General features: G+C 43.2%; 1 protein-coding gene across 1 annotated transcript in view; it reads left to right on the top strand.

Moving 5' to 3' along the window:
- LOC126262460 (uncharacterized) overlaps positions 1-25693 on the top strand; it is a 421346-nt gene that overhangs the window by 268995 nt on the left and 126658 nt on the right. Inside the window, exon 2 of the mRNA XM_049959116.1 lies at positions 19328-19466. Within this exon, the coding sequence (XP_049815073.1) occupies positions 19328-19466 (139 nt within the window). The remainder of the gene's footprint in view (positions 1-19327; positions 19467-25693) is intronic.

Here is a 25693-nt window from a genome sequence, read left to right as displayed (position 1 = left end):
TCCAAACTAGCTGCAATAAGGTAATATGTTTTTTTTTTAATATTTCACACGAAAGGCCTGTTTCGGTTTATTGCCATTATCAAGTAACGTCTAGTTGGAAGCGATGACCATATTGCATCTACAGTAAAATCTTTCTGTCGTATCTGTAAGTATAATAGTTCTTGTAGTTACGAAATGTAAAAATACAGTGCTTTCCCTGTTTCGGTGTGGCTTGTGGCATTTGAGGTCGTCTCGGCGATATAGTGTTCTAAAGTAATGGAAGAAGCCCTAGATATGACATTAATTTACGGCGAATGTCATAGAAATGCAACCACAGCTGTGGCAGAGTACGCCGAACGCTACCAAGGTCGACGGCGTCCTTCCATCATCTGCGCATGTCTCACGGAAACGGTTAGCTGTGCAACCAGAAAGCTTACAACACAGCAGCTAACAAAGATAACAAAATTGCCGTTTGGCTGCTGTTGCGCACAGTCCTGAGGTTCGTTTACGAAAGACTGCACGCGGTTCTGGAATAAGCCGTAGTAATGTGTGTAGATTTTTGCATAAGCATACTTTCATCCGATCGTACCTCACATCACCAAGAACTGCACGGGAATGACTCTCAATCCAGCACCGAATTCTGTCGTTTTGCACTTCAGCAGTTGTAACGTCATCCTGACTTCCTAAGTGATACGTTGATTATGGATGAAGCTTCGCCCACAAATGATTGTCATGTGAATCTATGGAATATGCAGTACTACTCAGCGCAAAATCCCCACTGGCTTCGGCCAGTTGCCCATGGACGACATTGGGGTGTCAATATTTGCTTCGGCATGATTGGTATCCGTACTGTAGGTCACTATTTTTATCAGTGAACATTAACCAGGCGGTATTACGCATCATTTCTTCAAGACTCACTTCTCACGGAGGACGGGGGGTTGGAAACGTAGCATGATGGATGCCCCACACACTCCGAACCTGTTTCCACGAAAGTTGTGGATGCAATGTTTACAAACAGTTGGGTAGGACGGGAAGGTTTTGAAAAAATGGTTCAAATGGCTCTGAGCACTATGGGACTTAACATGTGAGGTCATCAGTCCCCTAGAACTTAGAACTACTTAAACCTAACTAACCTAAGGACATCACACACATCCATGGCCGAGGCAGGATTTGAACCTGCGACCGTAGCGGTCGCGCGGTTCCAGACTGAAGCGCCTAGAACCGCTCGGTCACTGCGGCCGGCGGAGGTTTTGAGCCGGCCAGGCCGGTCCCCCCAGGTGAGGCCGTTAGACTACTTTCTCTGGAGCGCAGTGAAAGAGTGTGTGTGCCACGAACCCTCAACGACACCAGAGGATATGCAGCAACTATATTACTGCTGCGAGTGCGGCAATATTTGTGGATACGCTTAAGTCCGTACAACGCTTACTTGTTCACCGTCTCCACAAGTGTATTCATGCAAACGGCGATCACTTCGAACATCTGTGAGGCAGGTTCATCGGCCGTGACGTTATCGGTCATTTGTGAGTGCGTTTCTGTGCTGAATGTGTTGCACAAACTTGAATTTTCTATGGGCTATAAGCGACTAATAATTGTGTTTAGGACACGGTTTATCACTAAACTGTACCTATAGTTTTCATTTCTGTAGAAAAAAACATATGTTGTTTAAAAAATCTAACTTGTATTGAAAGTGTGTTCGTTGACTTTTATGATTTCTGCTTGCGAGGTGCCGGGCCTAGCAGTGTATTTAACACTAAATTCTGCTAGAATCTACATATGTAAATGATGCTCTAAGCCCCCCTATTCTAACTCCGACTTTTGCTGTTGCACGTGGATTAAAAAGAAATGCGAACTGACTATAATCGACCCTGCAAGTGGAGTAGAAAAGAGTTTGGCACCTGCAATAATTTAATTTGATAAATAAGTTAAATAAAGGAAAGTTTCATTAACATAGTGAGAAATGATAGGGTTGCTCTACCGATTAACAGAATGAAAGTTCTGTCCAAAATAACAATATGATTTATTATGACTACACTCAAAATAATAAACAAAACACATGAAAAATTTACAATACATCATATTGGCTCAAATTGAATACTCAAATAAATGTTGTGAAGGTGAAGTTGTCCCTAAACTAGATTGTGACATTTATGACGAAGTGGTATGTGGAGCCAATTCCTTGCAACTCAAATCTTAAGAGAGACACACAGCCAACCCAACATTAATTGCTGCTACAGTAGTGAGAACTCAGACAATGAACACCCAAGACAGAACAAAGTTAGAAAAGACGAACAGGCGCGCTCTGCTGAGCTCTGATTATCACCTAGCAAAATTGTCTGCTTTGTCGGTGCTGCGGACGTACATTACCAAGCTGTCTTCTTAACTGCACGGACACGATCTGCCATACCGGAGGCGATGGTTGGTTGCTTCGATGTCCGGTCGTGGTGATGATAATGTCGCGAGTATAGCCCGAAACAAATTATCCTGGTCTGGTTGTTCCAGACTAAAGGCTTCCTAGCAATACAAATGCTGCTCCGAGGGAGACGAAGAAGGCTTGCCACACAATCACAGACGGTACAGTGACTGATTTTAACAAGCGAAGTCACACAGTATCTCTGATACAGGCAACTTTAGCCAAAACTGCTCAAGACAGACAACATAGGCAGCTTGTACGCAGAACGCTCAATTGCCAACTGTACTCGGAAAGTTACGTTGATGTCGAAACTTCAGCAACTTCGTCAAACAGTTACAATTAAATAAAAGTATATTAGACAGCCAACGGAAGGCAGGCTGTCCGGAGCAGCGAGAGCTCAGTCCTGTAACCTACTCCGACCGAAAGGCGAGAGCCGACTCTCTCAAGAGCACCCGTACAAGCCGAACACAGAACATTCCGGCCCCCACGACATTGGCTGTGGTTAAATGTTCCAATCAGCAACTCGAAAACCGGCGGAAAATTCCACTCTATTGCCGAAGCACTACCATTCCACCAATGGAGATTCTTGGCGCCAATTTCTGCGCCGATTTTGCTACGTCACGGAGCTATGCCCTGAGCAAGCCAATCACAGTTACGATTTTGCAGAAAACGCGGGAATTTGCCCGCCAAGACTGCTTGGGAACACAAGTCATTCCCATGGGTCGTTGGTAGCCCGCCAGAAACGGTTTTCACTAAGTTTCTGCAAAGTATCGGAATCTCTAGCCGAGTCGCCCCTTCCGGCGCATCTGGGAGTGTCGCTCCCGCTCTTATGACAATGTCGGCTTCTGGAAAGCATCCACTCGACTCCCTCACACCCGTCGGCTTAACCCATTCAAGCTCAGCGGAACTCGCCTGTCACCGGACCACCCGGGTGACGAGAGATGCTGCGTGGGAAGTCCGCGCATGAAGGAATAGCAACTTTTCACCACATGCAATTAGGAAAATCGAATTACTCAGAGTAAGATAGAAATATGAGAGGGGGCTTCTGCCACTTCTCATGCATTCCTGCCCATAGTGTGACTCTATGACGTAGGTACATCCTTGCACAATTGCATTTTTCACATTTTGTTTCATTTCGGAAATACATAAGGTGGCAGATTTAGGTGGGACACCCTGTGTACAGTGCGTTATTGAGGCACTGAGTTATTATTTCGTGCGACTCGCTACACGTCTAGCCATTTTAATTGCAACAGCAATAATGGTACCGAATAAGTAAAGTTTACTTACTACACGTATGCAGCATGGCAGAAAGAACAAATACACGGTGCGAAATTTAGAAAACTGCAACCATTGAAAGCGACAACGGCTCTAACCCGGAGCATCGGATAGAACTGAATTTCGATAACAGACTGGGGTATGTCATTCGCACTACCAAGGTGAGTACTTGTCTTCTGATGAGTCTATTTCACCACTAAAAGTATGTGGTGTAGCTGTGCGTTCATGCACGACGCAGTAAAAAATACAATAAAAGATAAAATATGGGATAGTGATATGCACGTATACTGATGGCGGTAGTTCGCATACATAAGGCATAAAAGGTCAAAGCACTGGCTGAGCTGTCACATATACTCAGGTGATTCATGTGAAATGATTTCCGACCTGATTGGAGGCGCACGCCGGAAATTAACAGATTTAGGATCCAGAAAAGTAGTTGTAGCTAGACGCATGGAACATTCCGTTTCGGAAATCGTTAGGGAATTGAATATTCCGAGATCCAGAGTGTCAAGAGTGTGTAGAAAAAAAACAAATTTCAGGCATACCTCTGACTGCCGATAACGACTGAGAACAGCGACGGTTGCGTAGAGTAGTCAGTGCTAACAGACAAGCAACACTGTATGAATTAACCGCAGAAATCAATGTGGGATGTACAACAAGCCAAACAGGGATGAGACCATCATGATGCTGTAAACAGAACCTGGATTCATCCGAAAAAATTACGTTTTGTCATTCGTGCACCCAGGTTCGTCGTTGAGAGCACCATCGCAGGCGCTCCTGTCTGTGGTGCAGCGTCAACGGTAACCGCAGCCACGGTCTCCGAGCTGATAATCCATGCTGCTGCAAACGTCGTCGAACTGTTCGTGCAGATGGTTGTTGTCTTGCAAACGTCCCCATCTGTTGACTCAGGCATCGAGACGTGGCTGCACGATCCGTTACAGCGATGCGGATAAGATGCCTGTCATCTCGACTGCTAGTGATACGGATCCAGCACGGCGTTCCGTATTACCCTCCTGAACCCACCGATTGCGTATTCTGCTAACAGTCATTGGATCTCGACCAACGCGAGCAGCAATGTCGCGATAGGATAAACCGCAATCGCGATAGGCTACAATCCGACCTTTATAAAAGTCGGAAACGAGACGGTACGCATTTCTCCTCCTTACACGAGGCATCACAACAACGTTTCACCAGCCCAAGACGGTCAACTGCTGTTTGTGTATGAGAAATAGGTTGGAAACTTTCCTTATGTCAGCACGTTGTAGGTGTCGCCACCGACGTCAACCTTGTGTGAATGCTCTGAAAAGTTAATCATTTGCATATCACAGCATCTTCTTCCTGTCGGCTAAATTTCGCGCCTGTAGCACGTCATCTTCGTGGTGTAGCAATTTTAATGGCCAGTAGTGTACTTTAAGCGGTTGCACTGAAATGCTAGTTTCTTATGGAAGCACTTAGTAGACTTTAAGCCATTTCAGGTTTTTTGCATGTCGCCTTCATGGCATCGTAATTTTAATGGTCAACAATGTATTAAATCGTAAAACAACGACTCATAGGTCCTCGTGTTCTACTGACAAAGCTATCCCAAAACACGTTTCACTGCGTCATTTTCGTCTTAATCACTTGTGGGCCAGGGTTCCTTCTGAAAAATCGCCCATTTTCGTGCTTCTGTCACGTAGCACCTCGAGTAAAGTTAACGCAATACTATTACAAGGCACAACAGCAATTCAGTAAAGATTGGTAACTGTACGACCTAAGGAAATTTTGAGAACGTGGATATGAGTGAAGAAGAAAAACTGGGCGTGGACGTTTAGCCTGCCTTCAGCGTCATTCGATGACGCCATTTAATGTGATATAAATGCAATAATAAATAGGAATTCCCACACCTATATGCTCTTTTTTTCTGAGGCGGTTTAAAAATAGTAAATATTTCCGACTTGTCTATTGGGTGCAGAAAGGCCTACAATTGCTGCCTAATGTTTGTCAAGGTTTGGTGCATTTTCATTGTTTGATTGCTGTCCTTCCAAGCAAAAAGGGCAATGCAGCAGAAGGCACAAATGTCCTTTGGTACACTAAATTTAAATTCAGTGTTATGGTGCAAAGGCACTTTCGTTCTGTTTTCGAGAAAGTAGCGCGAGACGGCAAGAGCTTACCGAACCGACCGGAATCTTGCTTTCTTGTCAGATGTAATGTTTTCTGGTGAAGCCACATTTCACGTTTATGGATCCGTGAACAAGCATAACGGTCGCATATTGGGTCGCAGAAAACATACACTATCAGGGAAAAGCTTCGAGACAGCCCAAAAGTGAAAATTTAGTGCGACCTCACCTGCAACTGGACAATTCGACTGTAGAAATTCCTTCGAAACTTCATCGCTAAATACTTGTTTTATGACGTTTATCGAGTGATCATCTTCAGATAACTGCTGTCAAAATTAAGAAGATAAAATTATAAAAGCTCAAAGTAACATCTTTTGTAAATACGCTTAACGGCGATTGCACATGAGAATGTACATTTTTCTTGTATTTCTCGCCTACATGAGCTTCCCTAAGCGTATTATAAGTACTTATACTCAATGTTTACATTCGTTTCTGATGTTACGTTGGCCTTGTGGTATTTATGCAATGTATAAGCGATTTCTAATTCTTCTTTTGTGTTAATTTTGGCCAAAGTTATCTGACAATAAATAAATGTCGTGCGACTAGGGCTCCCGTCGGGTAGACCGTTCGCTGGGTGCAAGTCTTTCGATTTGACTCGACATCAACGACTTAGCGAAGATGGGGATGAAATGATGATTAGGAGCAATACCACACCCAGTCCATGAGCGGAGAAAATCTCCGACCCAGCCGGGAATCGAACCCAGGCCCTTAGGACTGACATTGTGTCGCGCTGACCACTCAGCTACGGGGGAGCGGACTAATTATCTGGTGATGATTACTCGAAACGCGTTATAAATAATTTAGCGATCAAGGCCTTTCCAGGAAACTATTACATGTCAAGTCTGAATGGTTGCATACCTTAAAAAGGGATGATTTCACCAGTCAAATGGAAGAAATTGGACCGTTGTCCTTCGCTGAGGGGAATGTTACAGCAATAACGTACCTAGACGTGTTGGAGACGTTTGCTTTTCGCCAGGCAGAAGAACTGCAACCACACCTCAAGACGTTTCCAGCAAATTACTACATGTCATGTCTGAACCGTCGCATACCTTAAAAACGGATGACTTCCTCAGTGAAAGCGAAGAAACTGGACCGTTGTTCTTTGCTGATGAGAGTGTCGCAGGAATAAAGTTACTAACCACCTTCCACACGGAGCACGTCCGTATCTCACCACTAACTTCTAGTATCAGCCGCACGCAGTTGACGTCAACAAGTGTATGGGCCTGAAGATGACTTTGTTACAACGTTGAAACTAGTTGCCAAAATAAAATCCACACCTTAAATACAGCTGGAGGAATTTCTTCATTTTTAATATAAATTTATACCAGCTGACGCCCCACTGTCCTCCATTTCAACTATGGATGTAAGAAGATTGGGTTTAATGTCTCGTCGACATCGAGGTCATTAACGACGTGAACACAAGCCAGGATTGTGTCAAGGATACGAAAGGAAATAGGTCTTGCCCTTTAGAGGAAACATCCCGGCATTTGCCTGGAGCGTTTTAGGGAAATCACTGATAACCTAAATCTGGATGGCCGGGCGAGAGTTTGAACTGTCGTCCTCTCGAGCGAGTGTAGACACATTGTATAATAATAAACGTAGTATTAAGACAATCGGGAGCCAAGAAACGATGACGTTAGCTTGTCGGGAGCGTTAACGTATACTCTGGCCGTCAGTGGGACTGTATTTCCAGAGTGTGATAAGACACGAGTGCCGACGCACAGTGACACGCGGATAGTCGGCGAGGACAGCGCCGTGGGTGCTGCGGTCGGATTGGCAGACCTCCAGCACCGTCGGCCGTGGCCGGGCCAATGAACCCTGCGGATTACGGCCAGCTGCCGGCGACGAGCAGCCGGCGGCCAGATCCGGGGTCACGCCGGGCGCCCACAACACGCCGCCTCCCGGGGCAACAGCGGTTAATAAAAACCCCAACACTGTACCCGCCTGCTGCCTGCTCTCGTTACAGGAGGTGCGTCCAACATACTGGCAGTGCGCAGCCACCTGCATCACTCTGAATCTGTAGTTACGTTGATGATTACTTCGAGATCAAGAATAATTGCCAAGATGAGGAACATGGAAGTAGATATCCTCGGTGTAACAAAGCAGCTTTAATCACTTAATAAAGGCAAGGCCTTGTAGGGAAGCAGCCTACTCACGCCGTATAAAATTCACATCAGTCTTTCCATTGTGTGCCAGCCTAGTCCGCTGTAACTAGCTCTGACGTCATAAATGTTGCGCAATACTTTAAAAATCAAGTAAATAACGTGAAACGGTTCTAGCATATCAGGAGTAACACTAAATCAGTAAGCCGGCCGAAGTGGCCGTGTGGTTAAAGGCGCTGCAGTCTGGAACTGCAAGACCGCTACGGTCGCAGGTTCGAATCCTGCCTCGGGCATGGATGTTTGTGATGTCCTTAGGTTAGTTAGGTTTAACTAGTTCTAAGTTCTAGGAGACTAATGACCTCAGCAGTTGAGTCCCATAGTGCTGAGAGCCATTTGAACCATTTGAACTAAATCAGTATGTGTTGAATGTCAGTTCAATAACTTTAACCATTTTCGAAATTTGGACGTTTTTCTGTAAAAATCATTGGCGCAACAGAAAAGAGCTAGAGACTTAAAAATTTATATTTAGATTCCTTTTTCATAATAATTTAATAGAAACAGTACTTTGGATCTCACAATTAAAATTTTAGTGTAAATTCATGATTTTCTGGTTTTTGTCTTAAAAATTAAGGAAGCAAGATAGATTAAGTAGGCTAATAAATAAGGCTAGGATGTTTATATTTAAGTAGAATGGAGATCCGCTATAATCACAAAGATGTGAGAAGTTTCAATTGAATAACTATATAACTATAGCGATAGCATATCTCCAAAGGGCAAGTTCAGAGCTTGTCTACTGCGCGTAGTGTAATTAAATTAATTCTCTCGCCCAAAATAATACACTTAGCCACATAAGAATTTTATTATGATTACTTACCTGTGTGCTGAATGCACATTTAAATTGAGAGCTTTATCTGCCATCAGTAAAAGAAGCTATGATTTATTCGGTAACTTAAAGTGGTGCATTACTAGCCCAGTGGCTAGTCGGGAGAGCCGATTTGATCAGGCGTTCCCTTAGCCGTCCGCACCGCGGCTTTATATATAAGAACGCTGCGCGAGAGAGGAGGGTCCCAGTTCTCTCCAGACGCTGAATAGCACACCATCTGTGTCGGGAGTCGCGTCGCGTCGGTATCATTGCTACAAACAGCCTCGGATGCCGTATTGTTACTCGGAATACGCGTAACCATGAAATCATTTTCGAGTGAAGTGTTAATTCTGGGATAACTTTAATGATATATCTTCAGTTTGCGTATGTCGTATTTTCACGTGCCGCCGCGGGACAGACATTCTACCATTATTTTAGCGTGGCGTTTGATGAACCTTATCATCAAATTATGGCGAGCATTCATTTAAGCATTTAATTTGGACAGTTATAGTTGCATCAGCGCATTAGACTCTGAACTGCTCTGTTAGTCAGATTGTGTGGATTTTTTTTTTCATCTGTTACTTTCAGAATACAGAGAACGTTTTTTTTTTCACGATCGTTTTTGATTATAAATCCCAGACAATCTCCTAATTCGTCAGAGCTATAAGCTGTAGCTATAAGTGTATTTCTCAGATGAAGTGGGCACTAGGAATTCTAATTACAGGCTTCACGTTTTGCTAATCACTTTCTGGTTGCCAAAATTGTAGTTAGAGAGCCAGTGTTGAGAACGGCAAAACAACAGCATAAATAATAGGAACATTTTAAACAACAAATATTATTCCACCCGCCGCCCCACATATGGTTAATCGGCCGGGAAATGCATAATTTCTACATTACAAAACATTTTATATATTAACAACGTATTATTCCACCCGCAGCCCCACAGGCCCCGGTCCAGATTGTATACCAGTCAGGTTCCTCTCACAGTATGCTGGTAAAATAGCTCCATATTTAGCAGTTATATACAACCACTCGCTTACAGAGAGATCCGTACCTCAAGACTGGAAAATTGCTCAAGTCACGCCAATACCCATAAAGGGAAGTAGGAGTAATCCGCTGAATTATAGGCCTATACCACTAACGTCGATTTGCAGTAGGGTTTTGGAACATATACTATATTCGAACATTATGAAGAACCTCTAAGAAAACGATTTATTGACACATAGTCAGCATGGTTTCAGAAAATATCGTTCTTCTGAAACACAACTAGCTCTTTATACTCACGAAGAAATAAGTGCTATCGACAGGGGATATCAAATTGATTCCATATCGGTTCACTGGGAGAATTTTAGGAAAGTGTGGTTCATCTGTAAAGAAGATCGCGTATAGGACGGTAATGCGACCTATTCTCGAGTACTGCTCGAGTGTTTGAAATGCGCATCAGGTCGTATTAAAGAAAGACATCGAAACAATTTAGAAGTGCGATAGCTCCAACAACACGCATGTATTACAGAGATTCTTCGGGACCTCAAGTAGGTATCCCTGGAGGGAAGACGACGTTCTTTTCGAGGAAATTCAACTGCCGCCAGCTTACATTTCACGTAAGGATCACGAAGATATTATAGAAGAAATTAGGGCTTATACGAAGGCATATAGACAGTCGTTTTCCCCTCGCTCTATTTGCGAGCAGAACAGGAAATTCTACAGCTGTCGCTGCAATCCTCATATCTGTCGCCGTCCTTTTCTGTCTCCCCATGCTTCCTCTTCTGCTTCTCTTTTTCTCGTGGCCTCCTGAGCCCTGTCCAACCAGGAAATCTGTAGTCAACTCCTACTCCTTCTTCCCTGAGGGTGTAACATCAATATTTACTTCGGACATCTGTCATATATCATTCGCATTATATGTCCACACCAGGTGAGCTTTCGTTCTTCTTGAGTTTGCGTCATTTCGATAATCGTTGTATTTATTGTGTCGTCTCACAGAGATAATCTGCAGGGTCTTCTAAGATAGTCCACTTCTACAAACAGTTTCTTTTTACACTTTCCAGTCGCATTAATGTGAATATCTCTTATGTTCGACGTCCAACGTGCAATAAGCACTCACGGACGGCAGGTCGCAGCACTAACAGTGGAGGCTATAAACAGTTTGTCGAGGATAACCGCGTAACAGTGCAGTCTTTGTCGTAATGTGGAAACGGAGCGACTTATCTGCTGTCCAAAAGGGCACAAACCTTGGCTTTCGGGCCAAGAGTGGAAGTATTTCGAAAATGTTAAGTTTGTAAACTGTTCGCGTGGGGTATTTGTTAAAGTATACCATGCATGGCAAAACGGCACTTTCCAAAAGCAGGCACGAGGCTCATTGCGTTTCTGACCTACAGAATTTGCCCCGTCAAACAGAACTCAAACTTTTCCTATTCATTAATTATCCACAATATTCAAGGACAACGCTATCTGACTGCTTTAAGATTAACTCACAAGAATGGCCCTGAATAACAAGAAATCCTAACAATAACCCATACATTTCATAAATCACTTACCTCACAGAAAATCTTCATTACACGAACTACAGCAATGCAGTAAATGCCAATAAAGCCAGCTAAATAAAAGATTTTAAGTACTGAAGGCTCTAACTACGTTACTGGCAATTAAAATTGCTACACCAAGAAGAAATGCAGATGATAAACGGGTATTCATTGGACAAATATATTGTACTAGAACTGACATGTGATTACATTTTCACGCAATTTTGGTGCATAGATCCTGAGAAATCAGTACCCAGAACAACCACCTCTGGCCGTAATAACGGCCTTGATACGCCTGGGCATTGAGTCAAACAGAGCTTGAATGGCGTGTACAGGTACAGCTGCCCATGCAGCCTCAACACGATACCACAGTTCATCAAGAGCAGTGACTGGCATATTGTGACGAGCCAGTTGCTCGGCCAACATTGACCAGAAGTTTTCAGTTGGTGAGAGATCTGGAGAATGTGCTGGCCAGGGCAGCAGTCGAACATTTTCTGTATCCAGAAAGGCCCGTACAGGACTTGCAACATGCGGTCGTGCATTAACCTGCTGAAATGTAGAGTTTCGCAGGGATAGAATGAAGGGTAGAGCCACGGGTCGTAACACATCTGAAATATAACGTCCACTGTTCAGAGTGCCGTCAGTGCGAACAAGAGGTGACCGAGACGTGTCTGCTAACAGTCATTGGATGTCGACCAACGCGAGCAGCAATGTCGCGATACGATAAACCGCAATCGCGATAGGCTACAATCCGACCTTTATCAAAGTCGGAAACCTAATGGTACGCATTTCTCCTCCTTACACGAGGCATCACAACAACGTTTCACCAGGCAACGCCGGTCAACTGCTGTTTGTGTATGAGAAATCGGTTGGAAACTTTCCTCATGTCAGCACGTTGTAGGTGTCGCCACGCCACCGGCGCCAACCTTGTGTGAATGTTCAGAAAAGCTAATTATTTGCATATCACAGCATCTTCTTCCTGTCGGTTAAATTTCGCGTATGTAGCACGTAATCTTCGTGGTGTAGCAATTTTAATGGCCATGAGTGTATTAATAGGCATGTCATTAGCGAAGGAAAAATTTTGTTGCAGAGCAAACAATGTATTTAGCATATTTTACCTTAATCAAGTGACAACTGTGGTGTCACCGCCAGACACCACACTTGCTAGGTGGTAGCCTTTAAATCGGCCGCAGTCCATTAGTATACGCCGGACCCGCGTGTCGCCACTGTCAGTGATAGCAGACCGAGCGCCACCACACGGCAGGTCTAGAGAAACTTACTAGCACTCGCCCCAGTTGTACAGCCGACGTTCATAGCGGTGGTTCACTGACAAATTACGCTCTCATTTGCCGAGACGATAGTTAGCATAGCCTTCAGCTACGCCATTTGCTACGACCTAGCAAGGCGCCCTTACCAATTTATATTGAGCTTCTTATTACTGTACCGTCAGACCGATGTTCTACAGTTATGGATTAAAGTTAAGTATTACATCAACTACGTACTTTATTTGCTACTAAAAATTCCCTTAACTGTTCCAGACCTCACGCCAGTCTGCGTGTAATTAAACGCGTGCATTTCGGCCTCCTCTAGCAACACAGTGTTGGCTCTTCTGCCAACACTTCAACAACCAGTTCAAAAAAATTATAGAATCATCACTAATTAATCTCCACGACGGATACACATTCAGACCGTCCGCTCGCGCTAATACTGCTAGCTTCCAACACTGCTATTTATTAACCTCTAAACTCCATCACAGCTGACTACGTACTCCCAACTTCCATCACTGCTGGCTGTTCACCTCCAACTGCTAGTCCGACCAGCCACAGAATCTGCTACAGAGTGCGCACAGCGCTGTCAGACCGCTACATAGCGCTGCCAACATACAAACACGTAAACAGGCTAGTTACAACCTGACTGCCCACATGAACCCAGGGGCTACCGACAGTGTCTCCTCAACGACCGTTCAGCGAACGTTGCAGCGCACAGGCCTCCACAGCAGACACCTGTTTCCATGCACCCATACAGACTGCCGTTCATCCGCGACGAAGGCTGGAATTTGCACGCCAATACTGCAACTAGACTTCCTCTCATGGGTGACACGAGACCTTTTCTGATGAATCATGTATTATGATCCACAGGCGTGAAATGTCTGAAAGCAAACACCTTGCAACAATCGTCGGAAGGGTCCAGGCCTGGGGAGAGAGTTTTATGGTCTGGGGAATGTTTTCGTGGCATCCCCTGGGTGATCTCGTCATTATAGAAGTCACACTGAATCAATACAAGTATGTATCTATCCCTGGGGACCATGTCCACCCCGGCATGCAGTTTGTTATTCCCCCTGTACGATGGTGTCTACCAGCATGACAACGCAATGTGCCACACAGCTAGCAGTGTACGTGCTTAGTTCGAAGAGCACCAGAATGACTTTACCCTACTCCCGTGGCCACCATATTCCCAGGATTTAAACCCAATCGGGTATCTTTGAGACCACCTCGATCGGGTTGTTCGTGCCATGGAACCTCAACCGAGAAATCAAGCACAGCTTGCGTTGGCACTGGAGTTGTTATGGTTCCGCGTACCTGCTGGTACTTCACACAACCTCATTGACTCTCTTCCTGCATCTCTCGCAGTGGCCTGCGCCGCAAAAGATGTTCATTGAGACTTTTAACAGGTGATCACAGTAACGTGACTGGACAGTGTATTTTTTGCAGTAAGCAAAGACATCAGAAACGTATTGAGGTAGGCCTAAAGAACTTCGATTGGCTAAAAGCATCTTCTGGCTAGAAACGAGGAAGAAGTTTCTTACGCTGTAATCGATCACAACATTTTACGAAAGTAAAATGTGAAAAGTAAGGGACTCAAAAAGAATGTGCCGATGCGAGAAATATTGAGAATTAAGTGTAGAGATAGGAATGAAATGAAGAGGTACTATAAAGGCGAAATATTTTTGTGAAAACTCTTACGTGAACAGCTGCTAGGCTAGTGGTACATATGTTGAAACATGCAAGAAGAAGTCTCACTAATCTGGAAGAGTAGTGATAAACAAAGACTAGAGTATGTAACCCAGATCATGCAATTCACTGAGTGTACAGAGATGAAAAATTGAATAAACTAGAAAGACAAATAATAAAATGTTGGAGGACAGCATCAAAATAGAAAGAGTACAAAAAAGAGAGATAGCGTGAACAAATAGCAGAAAGTAATCCATTAAGTGCACCGATAGAAATATTTCCCTGAAAATGAATTTCTGTATTTCCATTAAGATCCGATATACAATTGTTAAGAAGTAAGTAGAGTTACGCAAGTTCATAAGTAATATTAACGCAAAGAAGACTGCATACCATGATAACCAGATAGGGAACGAGCTGAACTGATCCTTGAAAAAACGTACTGTAAGACCAGCTCCAAAAGATATACGTGTAACTTGAGCAGGTGGAGATCTCGTTCCCCGTCCAACTCTGGTTTCTAATTTCACTCGGACCGGTTCCGGTTCCATACACCAAAAACTGACAGCGAGTTCGACAAGAGCGATACCCTAGAACGGAGTGGCAGAGCACTTAACTCGTAATACGGTGCACAATGGTAACATATGTAGCGGTGTCTGTAATAACCGTTCTATTATTAGGACCCTGAATAGTTTTTAATATTATTCGATTTTACACCCGAAACTGTAGGAACCAATGGCTTGAGGAGCGGTGCATGTTGCTTTTGTAACTCCATCTCCCTCCCACCACCCACCCCCACCCCTTATGTATTTACAATTACAAGTAGAAATTATCATAAACAATTTCCTTTGACACAAATAAATAAAAAAAAATTAACAACTGCACAGAGGTAACATTTTTATAACTGTAAATTAAATTTCCTTAAGAAACACAAATTTCAAAACACAAATTTGTTTTAAGAAAGAGAATTGTGTATGACAATAACAAAGAAGAATGTCCCAAATTTAACAACTCCTGATATGCAAAAGAAGCTTTGAGAGAATGACTCTATCACTAAGTACAAAATAACAGTGCAGTTACGAATGCTTGCTGTGCCTAAAAGAAACGAAACGAAAGGTCGAAACTAGCGCTGCGCTGGACAGTATCGCAAAGAGTTTCTGTAGTACGATGTTCACCGGTGTGCGCGCGCAGGTATTGATGCATCACAACGAACCATGTAGCAGCAACGGATCAGGCCACGTCAGTCGAGATGTGGACGGTAACACAGGAAAGTTCAGTATGCACTGTGCCTTGTTAGATTCGAATCCGTGGCCAACGTTCACGTACAACGAAGAGCCACCACACAGAAGTAACAAAAATCGGTGGGATAAGCAGTTAAAGATACCTGCAGTTTGCTGGACGAACCCCGTTCTGGTAGGCCTTCGGGAAGTCTTGATGCTAAAAGGGATAGCTATCTAACGAGCCCGAAAGAATCGGTGCGTGTTTGTGGTCGATAATTAGGCCTAAAAAAGATTACAGTTCATAAGGTTTCAGTTGTTGCATGCTGTCAAACCGAAACGATTCGAATTTGTTAGAGATATGCTTAATGAGGTAGACCATGATGAACGGTTTATGAGCAAGAGTCTGTTTAGCGATGAGGCCACATTCCATGCCTGTGCTCATGCTCAACGCTAGAACATCGGAATGTGGGTTTCTGAAAATTCTCCTACTTTCATTGAGTATGAACGGTAACACTGCTAAGGTTAACGCGTGGTGTGCCCCGGTGCATAGTAAAGTTATAGGCCCATTTTTGTTGGCGGAGCACACTAAGACGTCAAACACTATCTTGACGTGTTGCAATTGTATGCCGTGCCACAGTTCTCAGGTTTCATCTTTCTAGTCGGCGCTCGCCCACACAACGCCAACAATGTTCGCTAGTTTCCGGATACGTAATTTGCCCAGCGTTGGATAGGAGGGGCTGGTTTGAAGTCATGGCCACCACAATCTTCGAACCTAATGACTTTAAACTTCCACTTTTGGGGTTATGTGAAGCAACGTGTGTACAGTGAATGTATTAACGAAATTAATCACATATTGTATAAAACATTCTCAGACTTCTTGCTGCGTCTTTCGAGAGTAAAACCTCGAGCTTTCGACGGCTTATACCATCGTCTTCGTCAGGAGCAACTGACTGTGAAAATTGCTGCTGTGTTGGCTTTATATAGCCCAAAGACGGCTTCTGACTGGTCGGTGTTAACGTCATACAGTCACAGACGGTGTCAACGTCGGCGCTCGTGGCGCCACCGTTCCCGCATTACCAAAAACATTGCGACGATTATCACTGGCTCTTCTCTGCGTCGAGAGCTCGCTTGAAGGTTTCCTCCACGTTCTTATTTCTAAAACCTACTTAATTATAGAGTCCCAGTATCTGGAAGCCAGGGACAAAACTTTTGTTTCTTCAAACAGTATTTTACGTTTGCTTCTGAGGCTGTGCTCAGCAATCAATGGAGTGGCATCATGCAAATTCACCCAAGGAAAAAAAAATCAAAACCACACCTTCTGCTAGAAAAGTTATGGCTACAGTGTTTTTCGTTTCCGAAGGACTCTAACTTGTGGACATCATGCCAAGTGGAACCACCATAAATTCTGAAGCATATGTGACGACACTGAAGAAACTTCAAGCTCGACTGAGTTGTGTTCTACCACATCGTCAAAAGCAGGATGTTTTGCTGTTGCACGACAATGCACGGCCACATATCAGTCTAAAAACCATGAAAGCGATCAGAAAACTCGGATGGACAACACTGAAACACCCACCTTACAGTCCTGACCTGGCTCCAAGTGAGTATCATCTCTTTGGGAAACTGGAAGACTCTCTTCGTGGAACAAGATGACTCCCTTGTGCACACTGCCAAACAATGACTCCAACAGGTTGGTCCAGAATTTTACCGTGCGGGTATACAGGCACCGGTTCCAAGATGGCTAAGGCAGTTGAGAGGGATGAAAATTATGTGGAGAAATGAAAATATTGTTCCTAAAGGATGTATCTACACACTGTAAAACCTTCAAACATGTAGAATAAAAGATGGATTTAAAAAAAAATAGTGTGCATTTCTTTTGGAGTGACCCCCGTACGTACTGCTTCCCGCCTAGTGCATCGTTCATTGAGCCAAACAGACGGCAGTCGGAAGGCGCACGTTCCGAGTTGTAGGTTGGATGAGGGAGAAGAGTCCAATGAAGTTCTGCGAGCTCATCTCGGACGCGCAGACTTTCGGGAGGCCTTGCTTTGTCATGGAGAAAAGGAAATTCCTTTGCAGTTTTGTGGCGACGAACACACTGAAGTCGTTTCTTTAATTTCTTAAGAGTAGCACCATGAGGGTGGACATCAAACAGAATAACCCCTTCAGAGTCTCCGAGGACCGTCGCCATGACTTTACCGCCTAAGGCTGTTGATTTGAACTTTTTCTTCGGAGTGATAAATCCATGTACCATTACCTGTGACGATGTCTCACAAACAGTTGTCACGATCAGCCTCATAACGTGCAAGCAGTTCAGCACAGATGGTCCTTCGTTGCAATTTATGGTGTACCGTTAGGCGGCGAGGAAACCAGGAGGCACCCCAACTGGTGGACGAATGTGTCAGCACCACTAATAGAGACATCCAGTTGAGCAGCGTGGTGCTTGATTATGATCCGCTGGTTCCCTCTAACTAGAGTGTCCGCACGTTCCAACACTTTAGGAGTCACAGCTGCATGCGATTGGTCAGCTCGCGTTGCGACCGTACAGGTTTGCGCAACCTTGTTGCGATGATGACAGACGCTCACCCAACAACTCACCGTGCTTTTGTTCACTGCCAGGTCTCCAAAACACTTCTTCAAGTGCCCATAAATATCTGCAATGCTTTGGTCATCAGCCCGTAACCTCCCCGCAGGAAATTTAAAAAGTCAATGTTAATAAAAATGTGTGCCAAATGTTGTCTTCCCACAAATGTAAATAATAAAAATGAGCCAAGCGTAGCCTCCTTGCAAAATTAAAGAATAATAATAGCCCAAATGTAAACTCCCCACAAAATTAACGTTAAGGAATGAAGATTGATCACAAACCCACACAATAATATTGATTAAATAATGAACCATGAACTGGATGTAACATCTCAACACAAATAATTAAACCTGATAAATTTTATAAGAGCAGCTGCGCTGACCTTCGGCCCTGCATTCTGAATAAAAAAACCAAAAATTCTTACCTCAGTAAAACTGCATCTATATCTGCTCTTATTTTTAGGCACAGCTCCGTGCAATGCTGGCCCATATTTAATTTTGATTCTTGGAGGAAATGCATAGGAAATATTCTTTAAATTGAAATGAATCTTTTTCTTTAAATGAGTTACTTTATAAAAGGTTATTATTGGGGCATCATTTTTTGAACAAATTAATTACAATTAACATGCGTTATTAGCTGAGCGCAATGCTGCTTCATTACCTTCTACAATAATACACATCGTCCACCACAATCCTGACCAGATTCGGAAGAACAGCACGCCGTCGACGCATGCCGACGCCGGCTCAGTACAACCGTCCACTCGCTACAAATACTGCCGACCGACTACTACTGCAGACAGAGTGCAACTCGCAACTGCCGACTCGCTACACGCAACTGCACCAGGCTGCTACTACTATCCAACTGTCGACTCGCGCGGTCAAGCGCAGACTAGCAACGATAAAATAACTCTCTGGTCAGAGATTCTGTCATGCCTCGCCATCGCTGGTAATGAATACATACGTGTTTCAAGCCACAAGAAACTCAGTGACAGCTCTCTGATTGGAACGCACCTCCGCTGCAGACGCCATTTTGAAGGCTACGCATAGCGCCGCCATCTATTGGAACTTTATGAAATGATAGGGTCTGAAGTAGGAATATTACTCTATGTCCCACAACAAATTCCGCATTTTTAAACCGAAATTGGCCAGGGGGAAAAGGTGTTGCATTTGCACTGAACGCCCTTCCTATTTCGTTTGCAAACTTTTATGCAGTTTCTGGCACTATCAGAATGCGTGTTTGTATTTTTGTGCATTGTCAGGGTGTCGGCTGGTGTTGCAGGTGTTGCTGGCGCTGGTGGTGGCATGGGGAGACGACGAGGCCCCGCCGGAGGGCTACTACGCCTTCATGGAGGCACCGCTGGCGCAGCCGCCGCGGGTGCGCAGACCGCCCTACGCACAGTCCGACCACGACTGTCCAGGTCAGTACTGGCTCCTCGTCAGCGTACGTTTGTTCCAGTTAAATGGATGTTCACAAAATTAATTTCTTTAGATATATTTCTCTCAAAATGACCGGTAAACAGTTACATAATTGCGTTTATGGTGAAACGTTAGGAGCAGTAACACACTGACATCCTCTACTCTTTCAAACAAACTACGAGGGGCGTTTGAAAAGTCCGTGCGAAGTCCGAGAGATGGCACCACCGGCACGTGTCGAGGTCATGTTTAGTTAGTAGCATCTTTGGAAACAACGCACACCAAGTTTCAGCCATACTGGTCTATTCCTTTGTGTTTGGCATTCAAGTGAATCAAGGAAGGCAAAACGCCTCAGGAGACTAAAGAGAAGCTTGATAAACATTACGGTGACTCTGCACCTTTGATAAGAACAGTTTATAAGTGGTTTCAAAATTTTCGGAGTGGCCATATGGGCACAAGTGATGCTGAAGGTGCTGGGTGCCCTGTGGAGGTTACAAGTCCAGAAATCACTGATAAAATCCATGATATGGTGATGGATGGCAGCAGAGTTAAGGGGCGTGAGATTGCTAGTGCTGTGGGCATCTCGAGTGAACGGGTACATAATATTTTGCATAAACATTTGGTTATGAGACAGCTATCCGCAAGATGGGTTCTGCGATTGCTCACGCTTGACCAAAAATGGAATCGTGTGTAGTGTTGCAAAGATGGTTTGCAGCTGTTCAGTAAGAATCCGCAGGACTTTAAACGTCGTTTCGTCACTGTGAATGAAACTTGGATACATTACTATACTCCTGACACCAAAGAACAATCTAAACAATGGGTTACCAAGGGAGAATCTGCACCAAAAAAGGCGAAGACCATTCCTTTGGACGGAAAGGTTTTGGCGACTGTCTTTTGGGATTGGCAAGGGATAATCCTCATCGACTATCTGGAGAAGGGTAAAACTCCAGAATGAGATTTTCACTCTGCAGCGGAGTGTACGCTGATATGAAACTTCCTCGCAGATTAAAACTGTTTGCCGGACCGATACTCGAAATCGGGACCTTTGCCTTTCACGGGCAAGTGCTCTACCAACTGAGCTACCCAAGCACGACTCACGACCCGCCCTCACAGCTTTACTTCTGCCAGTACCTCGTCTCCTACCTTCCAAACTTTACAGAAGCTCTCCTCCGAACCTTGCAGAACTAGCACTCCTGAAAGAAAGGATATTGCGGAGACATGGCTTAGCCACAGCCTGGGGGATGTTCCCAGAATGAGATTTTCACTCTGCAGTGGAGTGTGTGCTGCTATGAAAGTTCCTGGCAGATTAAAACTGTGTGCCGGACCGACGCTCGAACTTGGGACCTTTCCCTTTCGCGGGCAAGTGCTCTACCAACTGAGCTACCCAAGCTTGATGGGGCGCGAGTCGTCCTTGGGTATCTCAGTTGGTAGAGCACTTGCCCGCGAAAGGCAAAGTTCCCATGTTCGAGTCTCACAGTTTTAATCTGCCAGGAAGTTTCAAGGGTAAAACTATTACAGGTGCATATTATTCATCGTTGCTGGACTGTTTGAAAACCGAGCTACAAGAAAAACGCCGGCGATTGGACCGCAAAAAAGTCCTTTTCCATCACGACAATGCATCAGCACACACCTCAGCAGTTGTGGTCGCAAAATTAATGGAATCAGGATTCCCACTCGTTTCACATCCCCCCTATTCTCCAGACTTGGCTCTGTCTGACTACTATTTGTTCCCGAATTTGAAGAAATGTCTGGCGGGACAAAGATTTTATTCAAACGAGGAGGTGATTACTGCGACTAATAGACTTGGACAATTCCTAGTATTCGGAAGGGATCAACAAATTACGACAGAGTTAGGCGAAGTGTATAAGTCTAAAAGGAGACTAAGTCGAAAAATAAAAAAGGTTTACCCCAAACGCGTAAGTACTTTTTATTTTTGCACGGACTTTTCAAACGTCCCTCGTAAAGACAACTCATTTTTATTACAGTGTTCTGAGTGTGATCATATATTTAGAACGTTTCTTTATTTAAATACTGTTGTAATGTATTAGTTTAGTGCGGGACGTGGTCAAGTTGAGTCCAATCTTGTATGTAGGTCTTAAGAACGATGTGTGCCGCGCGGTTTGAGGCACCATGTCACGGATTGCGTGGCCTCTGCCATCGGAGGTTCGAGTCCTCCCTCGGGCATGGGTGTGTGTGTTGTTCTTAGCATAATTCAGTTTAAGTAGTGTGTAAGTCTAGAGACCGATGACCTCAGCAGTTTGGTCTCTTAGGAATTCACACACATTTGAACATTTCAACGATGTGTTTTTGGTGGTAATGGCTTGAGCCAGTGGAAAATCAGACACTGCTGAAGTCAAGTGGAGGCGGACACTTTTTCAGGGTGCGTTTAAGGCAGCGATTCGGGACGGTTTTACGTTTGTGCTTGAAGAAGGCAGACTGCCTGTGGTAATGAATGTTATGTGATCGTGTAGGTGATAAAGCTGTTATAAGACTTTAATTTTTGAGGGCACTTTTACGTGAGATGTTGAATAAGGTGGGGGCACTTTATGTCAAGTTCTGGAAGAAGGCAGACCTGCCTGAGCTGATGTGAGTCACTCGGTCGTGTATTCTGGGCATTAAACAGCCGCTACAATACTCTTTTCCCAATTACAGTACAGAAATGGAATAGACAGAGTATGAGTCTCTACTCGTTATCTCACGTGTGTTAATTTGTAAATCATCTCGTTGAAATCTCAATGAGTCATGAATTTTTCATGTGTTGCAATCACGAAATGGACTTAGTTCTCTCGCATCTATGCTGACTATTTAGCTTAGGGATTCTGCTACCATTCTCATACCGCTCTCAACGCGACTTTACTGCATTTGATAAGGCTATTTCCTGTCTGTATTTTAACTGGAAATCGTGCGCCCACTTTGCGTTTATTTGAGATGTAGTTTATTGAATAAATATTTAACAAAATTCTCTGTCGTGTACATCAATTACAGAGGTTAGAGTAGAATCCTTTTTTATTAAATTACTCATGTATCTTTTATGTTTCTTGTGTATTTTATGAATTCGCAATTCTAGCCAATGCATAAACATTTGTACTGCAGGATCCCGCAGTTACAGATTATTCTTTGCAGCAAGTTAGCTGCTGCGCACGAAAGCAGACGTGTGCTGTTCGCCACAACGACATTATCAAGATATTCCTTTTTAAACAGTTACCTATGGTGCGAGCAACATCAGGTAAATTTGCCACTGGTTTGATCGTTTGGAATGCTGTTTAGAGAGCAACTACTTCGCAGAAAATTGTTATGTGACGTTGCAAACTACATAACATTTTTTAAAAAAGAACTACTGGATATACAGGACAACATACCAATTTCGTGTGTATTTCTTTGGATACGTTGTATTCTGTCGGATCTACGTGCATTGCAAAAGTTCTGTGTGAGGGACAGCAGATGATTATTTCTAAAAGTCACTGCAAGGTGGTATCGGTGGCAAGATCACACAATTGTTCTTAGCATATGATTAAAAACAAATTTGTGGTTGTTTCAACACCATTAGAATACAGAACAGTGAAAATTCAAAATAGCCTTGTGTCGTCTTCTTCTTTGTCTTCTGACAGTCACAGAATAGCTCTGTCTACCACTTCTGGCCTCACATCCGCCAATTAACTCACCGTCCTATGTTCTTTTAGGTTTGTATTGTGAGACCATTTTTGGCATCCTTGTTTCTTCCATTTGTTAAAGATGTTCATTCCAGTTTTCTTCTATTTTGTCATTTACTGCAAACATATTCAGTATTGTCTAATCTTTTTATTATGAATCCTTTTCACCTTAGTACAATCTTTGACTGATTGTCTAAATTTCATTTCAGCCGCTTGAATACGTCTAGACTCTTCCCCATTCATAACCTAGGTTTGACTGCCATACAGTAGAACAGGTACAACCAACACTTTATAAAATATCATTTTTGTGTCTGTTCATGTATTTTTTTTATTTTTTACATCTAGTGCGACATACAATCTGATCTCTCTGTAATTTAATAATTATTTGCGCCATTATCTTCGTTAAAAGTAATGTAGCTCCCTAAGTAACTGAAGTCCTGAACCTGTTCCAAAAATTTAATCTTCAATTAGAGCATTGTTTTATTCTGGATATTTCCAATGGAATCTTCAATTAGGTATATTTTTTTCTGCATATTTTCCATGGAATGTCATTGTCTTAGTTTTATTTACTGCTATCTTAAAATTACAATACTTTCCAATTAAGTTTAAAAGATGGATTGATTTTCCAAGTTCGTCTTGAGGTTTTGCCATTTATACAATATCGTTATCATATAATAGTAAGTTAACATTAAATAATCCACGTAAATGTTGAAAGAGTAGGCGATAAAAGTACACAGCACTCTCACACCTCTGTTTATTAGAGTATTCTCCCCTGTGTAACTGAGGACATCAAGCACAGTGTAAGTTCCACTGCACAGACTGTTGATGCAGCTTAAGTGATTTGGGCATCGATGGTTCTCATAATTATTCACAGGCTCTTTCTGTACATCCTTAAGTAATATGTTAAAATAATCTGTAGGACGTCCAATGTGTGTACACAGTAGTCATTTTCTCATGATAAAAAACGTTCGATAAAGTGTACGGCAAGTGGATAAAACTATACATAAAACCATTAAACTACAGTACCTGAAAAATAAGGATATGTGGTATCATCATCAGTTTTCTGCTATATCAGAAGGTACTTTGCGTCTCCATTTCCTGTAATCCAATGCTTCTTTATTAATGGTACTGTATGTATTGCCGTTCATCACGTCGTCCAGAATCTGAAATCTTTTCCTCCCTCGCCTCCTCTTTCCTTCCACGTGCCCTTCTAAGAACGTTTTTATAAGCCTTTCCTTCTTTCTTAATATATGTCCAATACAGTTTGATTTACTTCTGTTTATTACATCCAGTAACTGCCTTTGCTCTTCCACTCTTCTCAGTACTTCTTCATTTTTCACTCTCTCCACCCTTCTTATTCTTTCCATCATTGCTATGTCCACATTTCAAAAGCTTTCAGCCTTGCTTTATCTTTCTTCCTTCGTGTCCACGTTGAAGCATCATGTATTAGAATACTCACACAACACTGCATTAGCCTTTTCCTCAATTCATTGTCCTTATTTCTGCAGAAAATTCACCTTTTCATATAAAATGCTTTCTTCACCAAGTTCTCGTTTTAATTAATTGTTCTGCTGTCCTTCCACTCACTTTCTATCCTGCTTCCGAAGTATTTAAGGCTTTTTACATGTTATAACTCTTCTCCATTCAGGGTTATCTTTATCTTTTTATTTCCCCCTAGTGCTATTGCTTTTGTTTCCTTTTTATCGATTTTCATTCCGTAACTGATACACAAGGTTATTAAACATCAAAAGGCAGATTAGCTGTCGACAAATGCTCTTCCTGGAGACTGCTAGCGCCGTGGTGAGATCTACCAAGTCGTTTACTTGTGACTTTGATAGAGCCGCACCTCGCATTTTTGGTACCGTCTGCAGATTACTCATGAAGAATATATACCTGGTGTATCACATTCAATAGCGAAAACTGACATTGGTAAAGGTATACAATAATAGTGGCAATAACGTTCCAGGAAACTCAAGTCCGCAAAGCAGTCGTTCGCGAGATAATTGTGAATGTGTGCTTGCGGGTTGTCACACACTTTAATTCGAAATAATTCCCTCTTCAGTACAAATGCATTTGAAATACAAACTTTAAGATCTAATTTGGTTCAATTTCACCTGTAATCTACCTTATCGAGGAATATAATCAATACTGCTCCAGGAAGTTACTTGTTACAATTTACTCTCCACTCTGCAACAGGTCCTTTAGAAGAACTTTTCGTTAGTTCATACATATTGTAAAATTGGGTATATACGTGTGCGTGCGAGTGTGTGTGTGTGTGTGAGTGTGTGTGTGTGTGTGTGTGTGTGTGTGTGTGTGTGTGTTCCATATCTCCTGTAAACCACGGAACCGTTTTCAACCAAACTTGGTACACGTTTCCTTTACAGTCAGGCGGCAATGGGTTAAGAACCACATACCTAACATAGTTAAGATGATATGACGTCACAAACAATAAGATGTGTATAAAACTGCAACATCGTGCATGACGTTTAAATGTATTTCTTATGTGCTACTAACTATATTCGCAATATATTTCTTAGGCAGTAGCCACATACGCCGCCAAATGTTCGTCCAAAAGTATATAA

This window comes from Schistocerca nitens, chromosome 6 (assembly GCF_023898315.1).
Source record: "Schistocerca nitens isolate TAMUIC-IGC-003100 chromosome 6, iqSchNite1.1, whole genome shotgun sequence".
Lineage (NCBI taxonomy): Eukaryota > Metazoa > Arthropoda > Insecta > Orthoptera > Acrididae > Schistocerca > Schistocerca nitens.
This window is presented reverse-complemented; position numbering and strand designations above follow the sequence as displayed.